The following is a 20,365-nucleotide window of genomic DNA, read 5'->3' on the forward strand; positions in this document are numbered from 1 at the left end:
TGATATAGTGGACATTAAACTATGGTAGGATTAGATTGTGAGGTCCTCTTAAGAACAATCAATGGCATGACTTTGCAAAGGGCTACTAGATAAGATGACAACACTATATTACGTGTCAGAGTGAGACGTCTGCACCTGCGCGGAAGCAGGAAAACGGTCAGGCTCAGCTTTTTCTGCTGGTGCTACTGGTTTTGCTACTTCGCAGACGCACTTCGAGGGTCTCAGCACTATATCGGCCTGGCCCTGGAGGACAAGGAAAGCTATCCAGAGGCTTCCACCTCCTGATGTATCCACATGTGCCCCTCGCTAGCCTCATAGCTTTGTGCTAAATGGTTTAGAAAGAGAAAGAGGGGAAGATAGAAGTGGTGAGAGATAAGGAGAGAACAAATATTGGAGAAATGGAGGGGAAGGGCAATATAGGGGAGCAGAGAGATCACAAGAAGGGAGAGTACAAGAGAGGGGACAATTATGGCAAATCAGAGGGCAGCTAGGGGAAAGTGAGAGTGAGAAAGAAGAAGAATGACACAGAGTAGAGGAAAGGAGAGACAGTGGTAGATAGGAGGGGGGGGGGGGGGTTGGTAGAGAGGAGAGGAGATATCAGGGCAGTTTCTTAGCTGTTGCTGTGCGTTTCCTGCTCCCCAAACACAAAATTGGGAGGAAAGGTGAGACAGGAAGGAAGGGAAGCAAAACGGAAGGAAAAAGAGATATAGAGAGAACAACAGGATCAAAAAAGAGAGGGAGAGAAGAAAAGTGGAGGAAAAAGGGAGCCTCTTCTCATGCAGATAGAATAAATCAGCCAGGCTGAGACTAAGCATTCGCAGTGCCTCCCAACCGCCCCGTTTTCGGCGGGATGGTCCCGATTTTAGGGGGCCGTCCCACTGTCCCGCGCTGCCCCCTCTTAGTCCCGGCCGCTGGGGGGAGAGGGGGGAAAAACGATCGAGGCACCAGCCCGGGATGCGTATGCGGCATCGATGGCCACCGCCATTAAACTTCTCCCTTCCTCCTAATATGCCCCCCAGTGTCCCCTTCCCCCTCGCAGAGTAAACAAATGGGCAGCGGAGCGGGCTGTAACTCCTACCAGTGCCTCTCCGCACCGTCCGAGATCTCATGTTGTCTTCTCGGCTTCCTGTGACGTCACAAGAAGCTGGAAGCCGAGAAGACAACATGAGATCCCGGTACGGAGAGGCACTGGTAGGAGTTACAGCCCGCTCCGCTGCCCATTTGTTTACTCTGCGAGGGGGAAGGGGACACTGGGGGGCATATTAGGAGGAAGGGAGAAGTTTAATGGCGGCGGCCATCGATGCCGCATACGCATCCCGGGCTGGTGCCTCGATCGTTTTTCCCCCCTCTCTGCCCACCCACTCTCACCCTCCTCCCCACCCACTGGCACCCTCACACGCCTCCCCTTTCGGGAGAAATTAATAAAATTATTAATGAAAAATATTTGAAACACTTTTTGGGGGGCGTGTCTAGGGGGTTGGGGATGTGGCCATGGGTGTGGCCTAAGTATCCCGTTTTATAAGTTAAAGTTAAGTTATAAGTTAAATGTTGGGAGGTATGCATTCAGCTGCAGCTGCCAAGTCAGCTACGGACAGTATATTGCATCTGTTTGTTTATTTGCTTGTCCCAGCCAGGCCATCCAAAGTGCAAAACCTCTGTCCCCCTAACTTCCCAGACACTGATCCGAGGCCGCCCATGACCTCATCAATCTTGTTAATAGCTTACCAGCAGTAATTGCTGATGAGCTGCGTGCGCTGCCTGAGACTGACCCCCGTGCACAGTACCCTCAGCCCCTGCTGCCGGTGTAGTGACAGAATAGGCACCCCCGCACATTGGGCAGCTCTGTTGGTTCTGCACATGCAGATGTAGTATGTGTGTGCTGCGTCATCCCCTCTCGCTGCAGCGTGAAGGAACTTAGGTAAAGAGTATCATTTTAGTGCTGCTCTGCTCCGCCACTCGCCGCCGAATTGAAAGAGTTGGTTGAGCACAGCAACGCCACATCCCTCCTCCCACCATCCTCTATCAGGCAATACAAGGATATAAGACACAATCAGCGCCACATCCCTCCTCCCACCATCCTCTATCAGGCAATACAAGGATATAAGACACAATCAGCGCCACATCCCTCCTCCCACCATCCTCTATCAGGCAATACAAGGATATAACACAATCAGCACCTCTCTAATGTAATGCAGAAAAATTATGCGGAGGATATCAGGGAGGGCAGTAGGAGGATATTATGCTGATGACAGCGCTGGTGGGGGGCGGAGGCAGCAGCAGCAGAAACACGGGCTTGCGCTTTAAATTGTCACGTTCTGATGACGTGTAGCCTGATGCTCTAGTACGTGATGACGTTTCTGTAACGATTGGTGTCAGCACGCAGAGAGAATCTGATTATTGGTGATCTGCAGTATCACCAAGAATGCAGATATATACCTGATTATTGATGATCTGCAGAATCACCGATAATACAGATATATTGCTAACCTCTGGACACCTATAGGTATTTGAGTGTTTGGTGTAACAGTAGTACTTTGAGTAATGCACCTGCTGGGCAGATAATAATAGACAGTAAAGAGACACTGCTCTGAGAGCACAGGAACCTTCCAGCAGCCTGAGACTCTCCAAGGGGTGGAGTCAGGCTGAAGATAGGGAAGGCCAGAGAGTGAGTGACACCTGAAGGTGGATGTCACTATCTGATCTGGAGACTATCTCTTAATAGGAGAGCTAGCTCTCGAGGTCGGGCACGCCGGGTCGGCAACACACTGACAGATAAAGTACAAAGACAGAAGGCTTATTCGGTATCCAAGTCAAGCAGGGTCTGGCAACGGAGTATCAGATATGCGAGGTACCGAATCAGAAGACAGAGGAGTAGTCAGAAAAGCTATGTCATAACATAAATCAACAATGCCTATTCTGGGTGCGAGGTCCTTGGTCTCAGCACCCCGGAACTAGTCTGAAGAATACACAGATGATAATACAGTTTCCCTAGACTAGGTGCCAGGTTTGTAGTCTCAGCACCCTGGAACTAGTCTGAAAGATAACACAGATGGTAGTACAGTTCCCTAAGCTGGGTGTGAGGTCCTTGGTCTCTACACCCTGGAACTAGCTTAAGCATAAACAGAATACAATTCAAATAATCTGGCTCAGTGTGAATTCCCAGGTCCACCTGGTTCAAACACACTGTAGGATCTGACTAAGGTCTGAGTGCTTCCACGTAGTGATCGCAACGGCAGACAACTTGCAACTGACCAGCAGTAACTATATATGGAGTAGTGCTCTCCAGCACCACCCCTAATTGCTCAACCAATAGTATCCTCCTCTGGAGTCAGCTGATCGGCGTGATCAGCTGATCTCTCCTTGCCCAGTATAAGAATTCTGCCTCTCAGCGCGCGCGCGTATTCCTAAGCCTATGTGCACTAACAGACTCAGCCACACCAGACACACGCTGCCGCATGCAAACCGCTGCGCTGGACGCAGAACCAGACGCCTTACTGTTGTTGCATGCGGCGGCTTTTCCGCGTTCTGCCCTGCTACTAAACACACGCTTCCGCGTGCAAACCGCCGCGCTGGACACGGAATCAGTGGACTCCGGACATCTCCTGCCCGGCTTCTCAGGATGCAAGTTATGAAACTCCCTTTTCAACTCCTCTGCATGCATGCGACATTCTGTCACCCAAGTTCTCTCCTCAATGCCATATCCCTTCCAATGCACTAAATACTGCACGGAGTTCTGCACAAGCCGGGAGTCTAGAATCTTCTCAATTTCATATTCAGGTTGGTCATCAATCAACACGGGGGGGGGGGGGGGGGAGGGAGCGGAATCCACGTGCACCGCCGGCTTGAGCAAGGACATATGGAATGATCTCACACCTCGCATGCTGGTGGGGAGATCAATGGCATAAGTGACATCATTGATTTTCCTGGTCACTGGAAATGGACCCTCAAATCTGGGACCTAACTTGGGAGACAGTTGCTTCAGAGCCAAATGTCGTGTGGACACCCAGACCAAGTCACCTGGAAGAAACTCCCACTCTATGGAACGTCTTTTATCAGCCTGTTTCTTCTGACTCTGAAAAGCCCTCCTCAAGTTTCTTTCTACCATTCCCCATGTCTGCTTCAAGGACCTCTGCCAATCCTCCAGGGCTGTAAACGGAGTAGAAGCCACTGGCAATGGGGTGAACTTAGGTGACCTTCCTGTTACCACCTGGAATGGAGAAAAACCTGAGGAGGAGCTCTTCAAGTTGTTGTGTGCAAATTCTGCAAATGGCAGGAATTTGACCCAGTCAGTTTGAACATCTGCCACATAACATCTCAAAAACTGTTCCAGAGACTGATTGGTTCTCTCGGTCTGGCCATTGGTCTGTAGGTGGTAGCCTGATGAAAAAGATAGCTCCATGTCTAACTGATGGCAGAATGCCCTCCAAAACTTAGAAATAAATTGGACTCCCCGATCTGACACTATAATTTCCGGAATGCCATGCAGCCGGAAAATATGCTGGATGCTGGATGAAGAGATCGGCCAATTCCTGGGCAGAGGGGAGTCCTTTCAGGGGGACAAAATGGGCCATCTTGCTGAAACGATCGACTACCACCCAAATGACTGTCATGCCTTCAGACCTGGGGAGTTCGCCCTCAAAATCCATGGACAGATGGGTCCATGGTTCCCTCGGGACTGGCAGTGGTTGTAATGTCCCAACAGGTGCCTGACGGGAGGGTTTGCTTCTAGCACACACTGCACATTCTCTTACATACTCTTTGCAGTCAGTTGCCAATGAAGGCCACCATGCACACCTAGCAACAAGGTCCTGTGTTCTGGTGGCCCCAGGATGCCCAGCATTCTTGTGAGAATGAAACAACTGCAGTATTTGTAGACGAAAAGGCCATGGTACAAACATGACCCCTTCAGGCTTTCCCTCAGGTACATCCTGTTGGAACGGGCTTAACGTCTTAGTCCAGTCCCTCCAGGTCCCAGTGGCGGCCAGAACCACTTTCTGCGGCAAAATGGTTTCTGGGTCTGAGGGCTGTGCTGTCTCGGGCTCAAAGCATCTGGACAAAGCATCAGCTTTGATGTCTTTACTACCAGGGGTATACGTGATTACAAATCTGAATCTCGAGAAGAACAATGACCACCGAGCCTGTTGGGAACTAAGTCTCTTAGCGCCCTCAATGTACTCCAAATTCTTGTGGTCAGTATAGACAGTAATGGTATGTTCTGCACCCTCTAGCCAATGTCGCCATTCCTCAAAGGCCAACTTAATGGCTAGAAGTTCCCTATTGCCTATATCGTAGTTCTTCTCTGCGGGTGAAAACCTACGTGAAAAATAGGCACAGGGGTGTAATTTTCCCTGCAACCCAGAACGCTGAGACAGCACAGCCTCTACCCCTACCTCAGAGGCACGATAAAGGGGAAGGTGGTGTCGACATGTCTCAAAATGGGTGCAGTACAGAACAATTTCTTTAGAGTGGAGAAAGTAGCATGGGCCTCAGGGGACCAGTGGTGAGTACCTGCCCCTTTCTTTGTGAGACTGGTGAGAGGTGAGATCACCGTAGAGTGCCCCTTTATGAACCTTCTGTAGTAGTTGGCGAACCCCAGGAACCTCTGGACAGCCTTCAGTCCCACAGGTTGGGGCCAATCTAACACAGCTGAAACTTTCCCAGGGTCCATAGAGAGGCCAGAGGTTGAAATTATGTACCCTAGAAAGGCGACAGAGGTCACTTCAAATATGCATTTCTCCAGCTTAGCGTACAGCATATTTTGTCTCAACTTCCGTAACAAAAACTTAACATGATCTCTGTGCTCTGAGAGGTTGGACGAGAAAATTAGTATGTCGTCTAAGTATACCAAGACAAATTTGCCCAATACCTCTCTAAAGACCTCATTGAAGTGAGACCATCAGTTCTTGAAAGACAGCCGGGGCATTACACAACCCGAAAGGCATCACTAGGTACTCGTAATGCCCGTCGGGTGTGTTAAAGGCCGTCTTCCATTCATCACCGTCCCTGATCCGCACAAGGTTGTAAGCACCCCTCAGATCCAATTTCGAAAAAATCTTAGCATTGGTGACTTGAGTAAACAAATCGTCTATTAACGGCAAAGGATAGCGATTTTTTTACTGTGATTTTATTTAAGCCCCGATAATCAATGCAGGGCCGGAGGCCACCATCCTTCTTTTTCACAAAAAAGAACCCTGCCCCGGCCGGAGATCGAGAAGGGCGAATAAAACCTTTAGCTAAGTTCTCTCGGATGTATTCCTGCATGGCCAATTTCTCTGGCCCAGATAAATTATAGAGATGACCTCTAGGGGGCATACAACCAGACCTAAGATCAATGGGGCAATCAAAGGGACGGTGTGGAGGAAGTTTATCTGCTGACTTGGGACAGAACACGTCTGCAAATTCTGAATAGTGATCTGGCAATCCCTCCATGTGAATCTTGGTTTTACCAAAGGTTACTTTCGCAAGGCAATGATGATAGCAATGGGCAGACCAGCTCGTTAGCTGACCTGTAGCCCAATTAATCTGAGGCGAGTGAATTTGTAACCATGGCATGCTAAGAATGATCATGGAGGTTGCCATTCGTAATACAAAAAATGATAAACTTTCTTTATGCAAGACCCCTATTGTGACCCCCAAGTCCGGGGTCTGGGAAAGAGGGTGATTACTCTGCAGAAGGGAATTGTCCACTGCAGTGACCCGAATCTGTTGTTTTAAAGGGGAGATCGGGATCCCCAATTTCTTAGCACATTTGTAATCCATAAAATTAGCTGCTGAGCCAGAGTCTATGAAGGCCTCAGTGGTCTCTGTCTTATCTTGCCAAGATATAGTGCAAGGGGGAAGAAAATGTTTGTCATCGAGAGGTAAAGACTGCGCGCCTAGGGTATTACCTCCAACTACACCTAGGCGGCAGCGTTTCCCAACTTCTTGGGACAATTCTGCACTTTATGACCCCCCTCTGCACAGTAAAGACAGAGCTGCTCTGTTTCCCTACGTCTCCGTTCCACCTGAGACAATCTCGACCGACAAATCTGCATTGGTTCCGGTGGAGGTGAATCAGGTGGAGATGGAGCAGAAGGAGACGCTGCGTAGGACAAGTACCTCACATTGTTCCTACCCCGGGTCTGTCTTTGGTATCGTAAACGACGATCAATTCTGATGGCCGATAAAATGGCCTCATCAATGGATTTGGGCTCAGGATGACCCAACATTAGATCAGAAACTGCGTCTGACAACCCTGATAAGAAACAGTCTAAAAGAGCAAATGAGTCCCATCGAGCTGATACTGCCCACTTTCTAAACTCCGCAGCATAGTTCTCTACCGGACCTTTACCCTGCCGCAGCAACTTGAGTTTCCGCTCAGCGGTCAAGGCAATGTCCGGGTCATCGTAAATTATAGCCATAGCTTTAAAAAATTCCTCTACTGAGGTCAGGGCCTTATCCCTCGTGGGAAGACTATACGCCGAAGTCTGGGAATCCCCTGACAATAGAGTCTTAATGAAGGTTACTCTCTGTGCCATGGTTCCTGAGGAACTAGGTCTTAACTCAAAGTATGATAACACTCTGTTTCTAAAATTCCGGAATTCAGATCTGTGACCAGAAAACCTTTCAGGTACAGGCATACGTATGTCTGTGCTAGGAGGAGATCACACGGTATCCACAGCCGTCTGATAAACTTGTACAGTCCCAGACAAAGCGTTGAGTTGAGTCTGGTGACTGTCCAGTACTCGGGTATAATTTTCCACCGTAGTGGTGAGTACATCGAGACGGCTGCGGAGTGCGTCCATTTGGGTTTGGTCTGCCATTCTGTAACGATCGTGTGTCAGCAGGCAGAGAGAATCTGATTATTGGTGATCTGCAGTATCACCAAGAATGCAGATATATACCTGATTATTGATGATTTGCAGAATCACCGATAATACAGATATATTGCTAACCTCTGGACACCTTTTGGTATGTGAGTGTTTTTTGCAACAGTAGTACTTTGAGTTATGCACCTGCTGAGCAGGTGATAATAGACAGTAGAGAGACACTGCTCTGGGAGCACAGGAACCTTCCAGCAGCCTGAGGCTCTCCAAGGGGAGGAGTCAGGCTGGAGGTAGGAAGCGCCAGAGAATGAGTGACACCTAAAGGTGGATGTCACTATCTGATCTGGAGACTATCTCTTAAGGGGAGAGATAGCTCTCGAGGTCGGGCACGCCGGGTCGGCAACACACTGACAGATAAAGTACAAAGACAGAAGGCTGATTCGGTATCCAAGTCAAGCAGGGTCTGGCAACGGAATGTCAGATATACGAGGTACCGAATCAGAAGACAGAGGAGTAGTCAGAAAAGCAATAAGTCATAACATATATCAAACAATGCCTATTCTGGGTGCGAGGTCCTTGGTCTCAGCACCCCGGAACTAGTCTGAAGTATACACAGAAGATAATACAGTTCCCTAGACTGGGTGCCAGGTCTGTAGTCTCAGCACCCTGGAACTAGTCTGAAAGATAACACAGATGGTAGTACAGTTCCCTAAGCTGGGTGTGAGGTCCTTGGTCTCTACACCCTGGAACTATCTTAAGCATAAACAGAATACAATTCAAATAATCTGGCTAAGTGTGAATTCCCAGGTCCACCTGGTTCAAACACACTGAAGGATCTGACTAGGTCTGAGTGCTTTCACGTAGTGTTCGCAACGGCAGACAACTTGCAAGTGACCAGCAGGAACTATATATGGAGTAGTGCTCTCCAGCACCACCCCTAATTGCTCAACCAATAGTATCCTGCTCTGGAGTCAGCTGATCGGCGTGGTCAGCTGACTCTTCCTGCTTAGTATAAGAATTCTGCCTCTCAGCGCGCGCGCGTGTATTCCTAAGCCTGTGTGCACTAACAGACCCAGCCACACCAGACACACGCTGCCGCGTGCAAACCGCCGCGCTGGTCACGGAACCAGCCGCCTTACTGTTGTTGCATGCGGCGGCTTTTCTGCGCTCTGCCCTGCTACCAGACACACGCTTCCGTATGCAAACCACCGCATTGGAAGCGCAATCAGCCGCCTCCTCAGCAGCACACGCGGCGGCTTTTCCGCGATCTCTCACAGTTTCTCTTCAGCATGCTGGGCTGTTCTCGGGCTGCCCATTCTGATATTACACCGGCCGAGATCTTTCATCTTCGTCCATACACATAGAAAACAGTTCTTGTAAGGGCGGACTCGGTCAGCTGGCAGCCTCTCTCTAATTGGCTGGAGAGCGGCACCAGCAAAAAAAAAAAAGAGACCTCCTAATGGGAGGGAAGGGAGAAAAAGAAGCTCCTGATTGGAGGGCGGGAGGGAAGGGAGATAAAAGAAGCTCCTGATTGGAGGGAGGGAGGCAAAGAAGCTCCTGATTGGAGGGCGGCCATGGGAGGGAAGGGAGATAAAAGAAGCTCCTGATTGGAGGGCGGGAGGCAAAGAAGCTCCTGATTGGAGGGCGGCCATGGGAGGGAAGGGAGATAAAAGAAGCTCCTGACTGAAGGGCGGGAGGCAAAGAAGCTCCTGATTGGAGAGCAGCCATGGGAGGGAAGGGGAAAAAAGATGCCTAAAGCTTCTTGCAGCACGGCCACCAGCACCTAGGGACCTGGATTCCTATAACCGCGGTACGCTCATGCGCACAGAAGAAGGCGGCAATAAGTACTTGTTTTAACGGATGCATGTCCTAAAAGTACGGGCAGTATGGACAGGGGAAATGTAATGTTATATAGACGGACTGCCCGTACTTTGACGGACGGTTGGCAACACTGGACAGGACACATTTTTCAGATGACAAACTCATCTCTTGTGTTTCTGGGCTGAATACAAAGGCACAGGGCGAGTCTCAAAATGCCCGAGGGACAATGCATTCACATGTACATTTAAAGTGTGCATGAGCCCTCACATCCAAATCCAGCACAGCCAATGTGTACATACCGTATAGAGCACACAAAATGCAAACACACATACTCCTAGGCATACATCACACTCAGCCAGTACCACACTCACCGTCTCCCTATCTTGCCAAATTCATCTCTGAACTCCATTATCAGCTTGTCACAGAGCTCTATACAAGGACAGCAGAGAGAAGCAGACCAGGATTTCTCTGCTTTCCTTTAGTTGCCCAGTGGAAGCCGCTATATTGCGGAAAGCGGCGAATCGTGACGGCAGGTTGGTATGCCATGGTAGTTCATCTCCACACTAAGATCCTCTGGTAAGCGTTTAGCTCTTTCCTCAGCGCTAGTCGCTGTCTTTTTCTCTTGTGCACGCAGCACTTTTATGGCTAATTGCACCTTATTTACAGCGTTGTTACGCTGATTATATGCACTGTATCACTTTCAATTTATCTGGTTGGTACTGGTCTTTCGTCTTCAAGCACTATGGTCACTTTTTAGCATGTTTTTCACTGTCCTTGTTGCTGGATCACTTTTTTGCTTAGCAGGGTAGATTTTTACATCAGTATTTTTACTTTATATGTATTCAGGGGCATTACTGTTTGTTGATACTCTTGTGGAGATTTATTTATACATTAATCATGGACTGTTATCTTATTATTATTACATGGCTGCTCACATTGGTTTTTAGTGTTTTTATGTTTGTTGAATAAAGATGATGAATTGATTACAATTGATGGAGTGGTGCGGTATTTAAAGGGGACTACTGTTCTTTGTTAGCCTTGCTCTCCTTTAGTTGTCGGGTTACATACCTCTGCTAAAAGTCAGAACACTGCATGTGGGGAGGAGACGTGACTGAAGTGAATACGGATGAGGAGATGCACTCACATAATATGGGGGTCTAGAGAGGTTCATGTGAGAGTCAGCTACTATTGAATGACATTCCGAATCTATATTACACCAGCAAGCATCCCCTCAGAACTGGCAGCTCTGGTTAAGTGTCTGATAAGTGCCTTCGTGTGCTTCATGGTAAAGCCACCCTGGCCCGGGCCCCATGATCCCTGGGGCCACAAACAACTATCACCTTCATGATGTCCTATCGGTGGCTCTGGTTGGGAGCACACATATACAGGGACATTGTAGTGTCTGCTCTTTGATTGACAACAATAGGTTCATTAGGACTATCCTCTTGAGAAAATCCTTTGGGCAGGATAGGGACTTGTGTTCAAGGATTGATGCTTATATTTTTCCGGCTGATATACATGACATTGGACATTTCTAGGATTCCCGGGCTAAGTGGAAGCTGGATTTTTTGGAATCCAGTTGCACCCGCCTGGTGTCCTTGGATAATGTGAAGCCAGTGAGGACTAGGAGTCCGGATTTTTATCCACCAACAGCCCAAACACCTTGAGTGAAGAGTTCACAAGACACATTGGAGATGGAACTGGTGAAGCTTCCTAGTGGTCCTTCGAGTGCCCTGGTATCCAATCTCACCCTGTCCAACCCTTAAGAGTCTGTAGGCTAATGACAATACTTTGTAATGCAGACAAGGAAGGGGTGATTTTGGACAATAAAAGCTTCAGAGCTGAGGCACTAAGACAATTATAGACAACAAAACTTACATTAGTCTGTCTGGTGATCCCACTAGGGAATATCAGAAATAACTTTTAGACCTACTGGCTTATGGTGTTAATTTGGGTGTTCTAGACCATTGTTCACCAACCCTGTTCTCAAGGCCCACCAACAGTGCATGTTTTGTAGAACTCCACAGAGGTAATCAGGTGACCAAGATTTACAACCTTTTCTCTGTGGTGGTGTCAGGTTCGCCAGTAGATGTGCGCCAACTCTCGGTCGTATTTTTTCAATGCGTCTTTTCAACTCTGGATTGCAGCCTACTACGTGGCTAACCTCAGTAGGTTCTTTCAAATGTCCACCTGCAGATATTGTCCAGTCCATTTAAAAACTCAGAACATTCATGCTGTCTACAAAAACCATCCGACTGTGACTCCCGAGTTAACTCCTCAGTTTATGAAACCACCGACTCCAACTCCAATTCCGACTCCAGGTACCCAAAATTGCTCCGACTCCTCCACTCTGACACCACAGCCCTGCTAAGAATGTAATATATTCAATAGTTTGTAACAAGTGTTCTCTTCAGTACGCAGGATGTATTACAAGACCTTACGAGACCTTTGAGAGCCAGAATAGCCGAGCATTATTTGGCAGCCGGATGGCTTACCACCTATATATCTCTCAGAATATATGGGGGTGGCAATGCCGGTTTCTCTTTTCAAGGAGTTGAAAACATCTGTCAGTCTAGGAGAGTGGAGGATTTACAGGGAGGATACCGAATCCAAATCCAAGAAAGAAGCCCTGTGGATCTTGCGTTTGGGAACTAGAACTCTTCAGTGTCTGAAGGACAGACGGGATTTGGCTTTAGTGACTTAAAGTGAACCAGAGACGAAGCACCCTCATGTATTTTACCATATATATCAGTGGGAACATTAGAGAAAACACCTACCCTGCTCTCCGTTTCATCCTTCACTGCTAAAAGTGTCTGTTATCACCTGTGATAAGAATCCCGGACTGAGCATTCAGTCTGGCTTTGCTGGGAATGATTATAGCTGAATCATTATAGCAGAGCCACAAGGGGGCAGGCTTGGGCTTGAAAAGACACCAGAGAAGACAGACTCAGCTATAATCATTCCGTAGCAAAGCTAGACTGAGTGCTCAGTCGGGGATTCTTATCAGAGGTGATAACAGTCAGATTAAACAGAGAACAATGAAACAAAGAGCAGATTAGGGGCTTGATTCACAAAGCGGTGCTAACCTACTTAGCACGTCTAAAGTCTTTAGGCGCACTAACTAGGGTGCTAAGTAGGTTAGAACCGGATTTCTCAATCAGATCGCGCGCTAAAGTTTTATGCGCGCTAAGTCCCATAGGCTTTAATGGGCACTTCGTGCGGTGCGCCCTGCGCTCTGTGCAGTGTGTGCGTAAAGTTTTACGCGCGGAAAGTTTTGCGCACATAAAGTTTTATGCGCGAAAAGCTCATTTAGACGTGCTAAGGAGGTTTTCACAGACGTGCTAACAGTTAGCACCGCTTTGTGAATCAAGCCCTAGGTGTTTACTGTCATGTTCCCACTGATTTATAAGGTAAAATACATGAAGGTGCTTCATCTCTGGTTCTCTTTAAAGACATTCCTTTTTCCCCTCCCCCCCCCCCCCCCCCATCTCTCCCATTCAGATATGCTGCTTTCCTCACATTTTGTTCTCTCCTTTTTATATAACATTTGCTCTTTTATTGTATGCGTCTTTTCATGTTTACGCTGTTTGCTATATTTTATAACATGTATAAGTGCATGTAGAGGAAGTGGCAATTGGATTAGATCATTTCCCTTAATATAGGCCTCTCCCCATTTTCTGACCCCCCCCTCCCCTCCCCTCCCCCCCCCCCCCCCCCCCTTTGGGCCACATTGGACCTCTTTCTTTCACTTCCAGTTTAAGTCAGATGATTGGTCTGTGTAAAGCAGCTGTGGTAGAGGATCAGTTACGTCATAAACATGTCAGCCACGTGTGTATCGCCGCTGTGATCAGATGCGTCTGTTAATAAATGGTGAACCTCGGCATTGTGCGGATCTCCAATACTTTTCTCTCCAGTCACCTCTCTGCCGCTAGAGCAGCTGCAGCCACAGAGGTGTTGGCAGAAAATCTGTGCTTTTCTGTCTGATGTTCACATGTCTATAAGACTCTTTGGGGTGGATTCACAAAATGACATTTACATTACAGGACATTTTCTATGAAAGCAGGAAGTTTGGAATCACGGTAATACCATTTAAAAAACTGTAGGGGGTGGAGAGTGGACTCACCTATCTGGTACTGGACGAGGCTGGACATACAGACATCGTATCCATACTGGCAGATGACTGAATTCCCTGTGCAATCCTTTCCAGAAGTGTTAGTGCAGGAAATACATTGCAACGTGTCACCTTAAAAAAGGAAAACCCAAATCAAAATCTCAGTTCCTCATTTGGATTTACTACAGTTCTCCAAACCAACATTTTATTTACAGAATATTACATCTTAGTCCACAGTCACATGCCCAGAAACTGTCACCAATGTGCTATATGCTGTGTATGATATATGCCATATGTAATGTATCCCATGTATATGAAATGCAGAAAATATGAACCCACATATGGAATGCAGCAGTCATTACCCCACATCTGATAGCAACAGTCATTCCCCCAAACACAGCTTGGAACAGTCTTCCAACCTAAACAACTTACGTCTGTAACTTAGCCTAATAGTGGCCCCTATTCTGGGCCTCTAAAGGCCCGTACTCACGGGCTGCAAAAATCGCCTGTCGCCAGCACACGTGAGCGTGCTAGCGACAGGCCGGCGACAGCTTCTCTCCAGGTCCCTCCGCGTACACACGCGGAAGAGGGACCAGCGGCGAGACGGAAGCTGTCGCCGACGTTCCTCCTCCCCCCGCCGGAAGCTTTATTCACCTCTATGGAGGTTGCTGTCGCTAGTCCGCGTACTCACGCGGACTAGCGACAGTTGCGGGGGAGGTGCGGCGGCGACTGTCGCCATGCGATTGAAAGTTTCAATCGCATGGCGACATGAGCGGCGGGCGACAGTTCGGGGTGCGCGCGCGTGCGGCGGCCCATACTCACGAGCGACCTGTCGCCGCAACACGCGCGCGCCGTGTGTTGAGGCGACAAAAGTCCCTCGTGAGTATGGGCCATTACAGTTTTCTCTGGTGCTCTAGCAGTCCTCCTCCCCTTTCTAGTATTCCCTGCTAGTCTAGTGGTCCCCAACCCCATGTAGCTAGCCTGGTGGTGTAGTGCCCAACAATCTATTGTTATATAGATTCCCTGGTGGTCTCACCATTCCCTCACCCTCAATTAGTTTCCCCCATGGTGTAGCAGCCATCCCATTCCCATGTAGCTTCCCTGATGGTCTAGTTGTTCCGTCTAGCTACCCCTCACATAGCTTATTTTGTGGTTTAATGGTCCCCACCTCCATTTAACTTTCGTAGTGGTATATGCCCCAAATCTAAAGCCCTAATGACTCATTTTTCAAAGGCCCAAGACAGCTTCCAACTGTATTGCAAGTGACTCCTGGTGGGTTTTAACCATAGATCAAAACAGATGCCAATGAGCTTCAGGTGTGATGGCCTACCTCTGAAGTACTGCTTGTTTCACTTACACACATGCGTGGTCTATGGAGGAGGACAGATGCCATACAGGGTGGTACTCACCCCCAGCGACCAGCAGCACCAGGAGGACACACATCAGAGGGAACACACATGAGTGGTCTATGGAGGAGGACAGATGCCATACAGGGTGGTACTCACCTCCAGTGACCAGCAGCACCAGGAGGACACACATCAGAGGTAACACACGAGTGGTCTATGGAGGAGGACAGTTGTCATACAGGGTGGTACTCACCTCCAGTGACCAGCAGCACCAGGAGGACACACATCAGAGGTAACACACATGAGTGGACTATGGAGGAGGACAGTGGTCATACAGGGTGGTACTCACCTCCAGTGACCAGCAGCACCAGGAGGACACACATCAGAGGGAACACACATGAGTGGTCTATGGAGGTGGACAGTTGTCATACAGGGTGGTACTCACCTCCAGTGACCAGCAGCACCAGGAGGACACACATCAGAGGTAACACACGAGTGGTCTATGGAGGAGGACAGTTGTCATACAGGGTGGCACTCACCTCCAGTGACCAGCAGCACCAGGAGGACACACATCAGAGGTAACACACATGAGTGGTGTATGGAGGAGGACAGTTGCCATACAGGGTGGTACTCACCTCCAGTGACCAGCAGCACCAGGAGGACACACATCAGAGGTAACACACATGAGTGGTCTATGTAGGACGACAGTTGTCATACAGGGTGGTACTCACCTCCAGTGACCAGCAGCACCAGGAGGACACACATCAGAGGGAACACACATGAGTGGTCTATAGAGGAGGACAGTTGCCATACGGGGTGGTACTCACCTCCAGTGACAAGCAGCACCAGGAGGACACACATCAGAGGTAACACACATGAGTGGTCTATGTAGGACGACAGTTGTCATACAGGGTGGCACTCACCTCCAGTGACCAGCAGCACCAGGAGGACACACATCAGAGGTAACACACATGAGTGGTCTATAGAGGAGGACAGTTGCCATACGGGGTGGTACTCACCTCCAGTGACAAGCAGCACCAGGAGGACACACATCAGAGGTAACACATTAGTGGTCTATGGAGGAGGACAGTTGTCATACAGGGTGGCACTCACCTCCAGTGACCAGCAGCACCAGGAGGACACACATCAGAGGTAACACACATGAGTGGACTATGGAGGAGGACAGTTGTCATACAGGGTGGTACTCACCTCCAGTGACCAGCAGCACCAGGAGGACACACATCAGAGGGAACACACATGAGTGGTCTATGGAGGAGGACAGTGGTCATACAGGGTGGTACTCACCTCCAGTGACCAGCAGCACCAGGAGGACACACATCAGAGGGAACACACATGAGTGGTCTATGGAGGTGGACAGTTGTCATACAGGGTGGTACTCACCTCCAGTGACCAGCAGCACCAGGAGGACACACATCAGAGGTAACACACGAGTGGTCTATGGAGGAGGACAGTTGTCATACAGGGTGGCACTCACCTCCAGTGACCAGCAGCACCAGGAGGACACACATCAGAGGTAACACACATGAGTGGTGTATGGAGGAGGACAGTTGCCATACAGGGTGGTACTCACCTCCAGTGACCAGCAGCACCAGGAGGACACACATCAGAGGTAACACACATGAGTGGTCTATGTAGGACGACAGTTGTCATACAGGGTGGTACTCACCTCCAGTGACCAGCAGCACCAGGAGGACACACATCAGAGGGAACACACATGAGTGGTCTATAGAGGAGGACAGTTGCCATACGGGGTGGTACTCACCTCCAGTGACAAGCAGCACCAGGAGGACACACATCAGAGGTAACACACATGAGTGGTCTATGTAGGACGACAGTTGTCATACAGGGTGGCACTCACCTCCAGTGACCAGCAGCACCAGGAGGACACACATCAGAGGTAACACACATGAGTGGTCTATAGAGGAGGACAGTTGCCATACGGGGTGGTACTCACCTCCAGTGACAAGCAGCACCAGGAGGACACACATCAGAGGTAACACATTAGTGGTCTATGGAGGAGGACAGTTGTCATACAGGGTGGCACTCACCTCCAGTGACCAGCAGCACCAGGAGGACACACATCAGAGGTAACACACATGAGTGGTCTATGGAGGACGACAGTTGTCATACAGGGTGGTACTCACCTCCAGTGACCAGCAGCGCCAGGAGGACACCCATCAGAGGTAACACACATGAGTGGTCTATGGAGGAGGACAGTTGCCATATGGGGTGGTACTCACCTCCAGTGACCAGCAGCGCCAGGAGGACACACATCAGAGGTAACACATTAGTGGTCTATGGAGGAGGACAGATGCCATATGGGGTGGTACTCACCTCCAGTGACCAGCAGCACCAGGAGGACACACATCAGATGTAACACACATGAGTGGTCTATAGAGGAGGACAGTTGCCATATGGGGTGGTACTCCCCTCCAGTGACAAGCAGCACCAGGAGGACACACATCAGAGGTAACACACGAGTGGTCTATGGAGGAGGACAGTTGTCATACAGGGTGGCACTCACCTCCAGTGACCAGCAGCACCAGGAGGACACACATCAGAGGGAACACACATGAGTGGTCTATGGAGGAGGACAGTTGCCATATGGGGTGGTACTCACCTCCAGTGACCAGCAGCACCAGGAGGACACACATCAGAGGTAACACACGAGTGGTCTATGGAGGAGGACAGTTGTCATACAGGGTGGCACTCACCTCCAGTGACCAGCAGCACCAGGAGGACACACATCAGAGGGAACACACATGAGTGGTCTATGGAGGAGGACAGTTGCCATATGGGGTGGTACTCACCTCCAGTAACCAGCAGCACCAGGAGGACACACATCAGAGGGAACACACATGAGTGGTCTATGGAGGAGGACAGTTGTCATACAGGGTGGTACTCACCTCCAGTGACCAGCAGCGCCAGGAGGACACACATCAGCCATGTAACACACATGAGTGGTCTATAGAGGATGACAATTGCCGTATGGGGTGGTACTCACCTCCAGTGACCAGCAGCACCAGGGGGACACACATCAGAGGGAACACACATGAGTGGTCTATTGCCATATGGGGTGGTACTCACCTTCAGTGACCAGCAGCACCAGGAGGACACACATCAGAGGGAACACACATGAGTGGTTTATTGCCATATGGGGTGGTACTCACCTTCAGTGACCAGCAGCACCAGGAGGACACACATCAGAGGGAACACACATGAGTGGTCTATGGAGGAGGACAGTTGTCATACAGGGTGGTACTCACCTCCAGTGACCAGCAGCGCCAGGAGGACACACATCAACCAGGTAACACACATGAGTGGTCTATGGAGAGGGACAGTTGCCATATGGGGGGTGGTACTCACCTCCAGTGACCAGCAGCACCAGGAGGACACACATCAGCCATGTAACACACATGAGTGGTCTATAGAGGATGGCAGCTGTCGTATGGGGTGGTACTCACCTCCAGTGACCAGCAGCACCAGGAGGACACACATCAGCCAGGTAACACACATGAGTGGTCTATGGAGAGGGACAGTTGCCATATGGGGGGTGGTACTCACCTCCAGTGACCAGCAGCGCCAGGAGGACACACATCAGCCAGGTAACACACATAAGTGGTCTATGGAGGAGGACAGTTGTCATACGGGGTGGTACTCACCTCCAGTGACCAGCAGCACCAGGAGGACACACATCAGAGGTAACACACATGCGTGGTCTATGGAGGAGGACAGATGCCATACAGGGTGGTACTTACCTCCAGTGACCAGCAGCACCAGGGGGACACACATCAGAGGTAACACACATGAGTGGTCTATTGCCATATGGGGTGGTACTCACCTTCAGTGACCAGCAGCACCAGGAGGACACACATCAGAGGGAACACACATGAGTGGTCTATGGAGGAGGACAGTGGTCATACAGGGTGGTACTCACCTCCAGTGACCAGCAGCACCAGGAGGACACACATCAGCCAGGTAACACAAATAAGTGGTCTATGGAGGAGGACAGTTGCCATATGGGGTGGTACTCACCTTCAGTGACCAGCAGCACCAGGAGGACACACATCAGAGGGAACACACATGAGTGGTCTTTGGAGGAGGACAGTTGTCATACAGGGTGGCACTCACCTCCAGTGACCAGCAGCGCCAGGAGGACACACATCAGCCATGTAACACACATGAGTGGTCTATAGAGGAGGACAGTTGCCATACGGGGTGGTACTCACCTCCAGTGACAAGCAGCACCAGGAGGACACACATCAGAGGTAACACACGAGTGGTCTATGGAGGAGGACAGTTGTCATACAGGGTGGCACTCACCTCCAGTGACCAGCAGCACCAGGAGGACACACATCAGAGGGAACACACATGAGTGGTCTTTGGAGGAGGACAGTTGCCATATGGGGTGGCACTCACCTCCAGTGACCAGCAGCGCCAGGAGGACACACATCAGCCAGGTAACACACATGAGTGGTCTATGGAGGAGGACAGTTGTCATACAGGGTGGCACTCACCTCCAGTGACCAGCAGCGCCAGGAGGACACACATCAGCCAGGTAACACGCAGCGATGGCCCCATACTTCAGGAAGGCAGAAATCTCCGACTGTCTGAATTCATTCCTGACTGCAGTGTGTTCGGAGAGTCACAGATACACAATGGTGTCAGTAATCCCGACGTGATGTGACAAGTTAATAATAGTTAAACCCGCTCAGTCATTGGGGGTGTGATGCATTTTGTGACAATTGTTCTAGAATTACGTGTTCGGCTATCAGGAAGTTTCACCGCTTCGGAAATACCTGAGCGATGAGTGCTGGGATCATGAAAAAAGACTAATATATTCAGAAATGAGTGTAATAATAAACTACATATTTTCACAAATCATGTGTTTTAACGATAAATGTTTATCTAGTTATAAACCATAAAAATTTAAAGTAAAGAAACAAACAAAAACAAAAACGGTAAAAACTGGACATGGTCAAATCCTGAAGAGGATGGTAACATTCTAACAGATGTAGAAAGTGAAGAATTTAAATAATTAGAATTAAAAAAAAAAGAATCATTACAATTAATACTGTAATTAAATTTTCACACACTAGTGGAGATGGCTCGAACCTCATATTTTTGGTTCGCGAACCACGAACGCGAACTTCAGCAAAAGTTTGAGAACCGGCGAACCGCAATACACTTCAATGGGCAGGCGAACTTGAAAAACTACAAACACTGTTTCTGGCTACAAAAGTGATGGAAAAGATGCTTCA

At 49.3% G+C, this 20,365-nt stretch overlaps 1 protein-coding gene across 2 annotated transcripts in view; it reads right to left on the reverse strand.

The window, feature by feature from the left end:
* Positions 1-19,774, reverse strand: part of LOC137519290 (phospholipase A2 inhibitor NAI-like) — a 97,652-nt gene extending 77,878 nt beyond the window's left edge. For both annotated transcript variants that reach the window (XM_068238234.1, XM_068238233.1), the window contains exons 1-2: positions 19,622-19,774; positions 13,750-13,869 (exon numbers count right to left, since the gene is read on the reverse strand). In XM_068238234.1, coding sequence (XP_068094335.1) covers positions 13,750-13,869; positions 19,622-19,685 — 184 coding nt within the window. In that variant the 5' untranslated portion in view covers positions 19,686-19,774. The remainder of the gene's footprint in view (positions 1-13,749; positions 13,870-19,621) is intronic.
* Positions 19,775-20,365: the final 591 nt, after the last annotated feature.

This window comes from Hyperolius riggenbachi, chromosome 5, assembly GCF_040937935.1.
Source record: "Hyperolius riggenbachi isolate aHypRig1 chromosome 5, aHypRig1.pri, whole genome shotgun sequence".
In the NCBI taxonomy this organism is placed as follows: Eukaryota; Metazoa; Chordata; class Amphibia; order Anura; family Hyperoliidae; genus Hyperolius; species Hyperolius riggenbachi.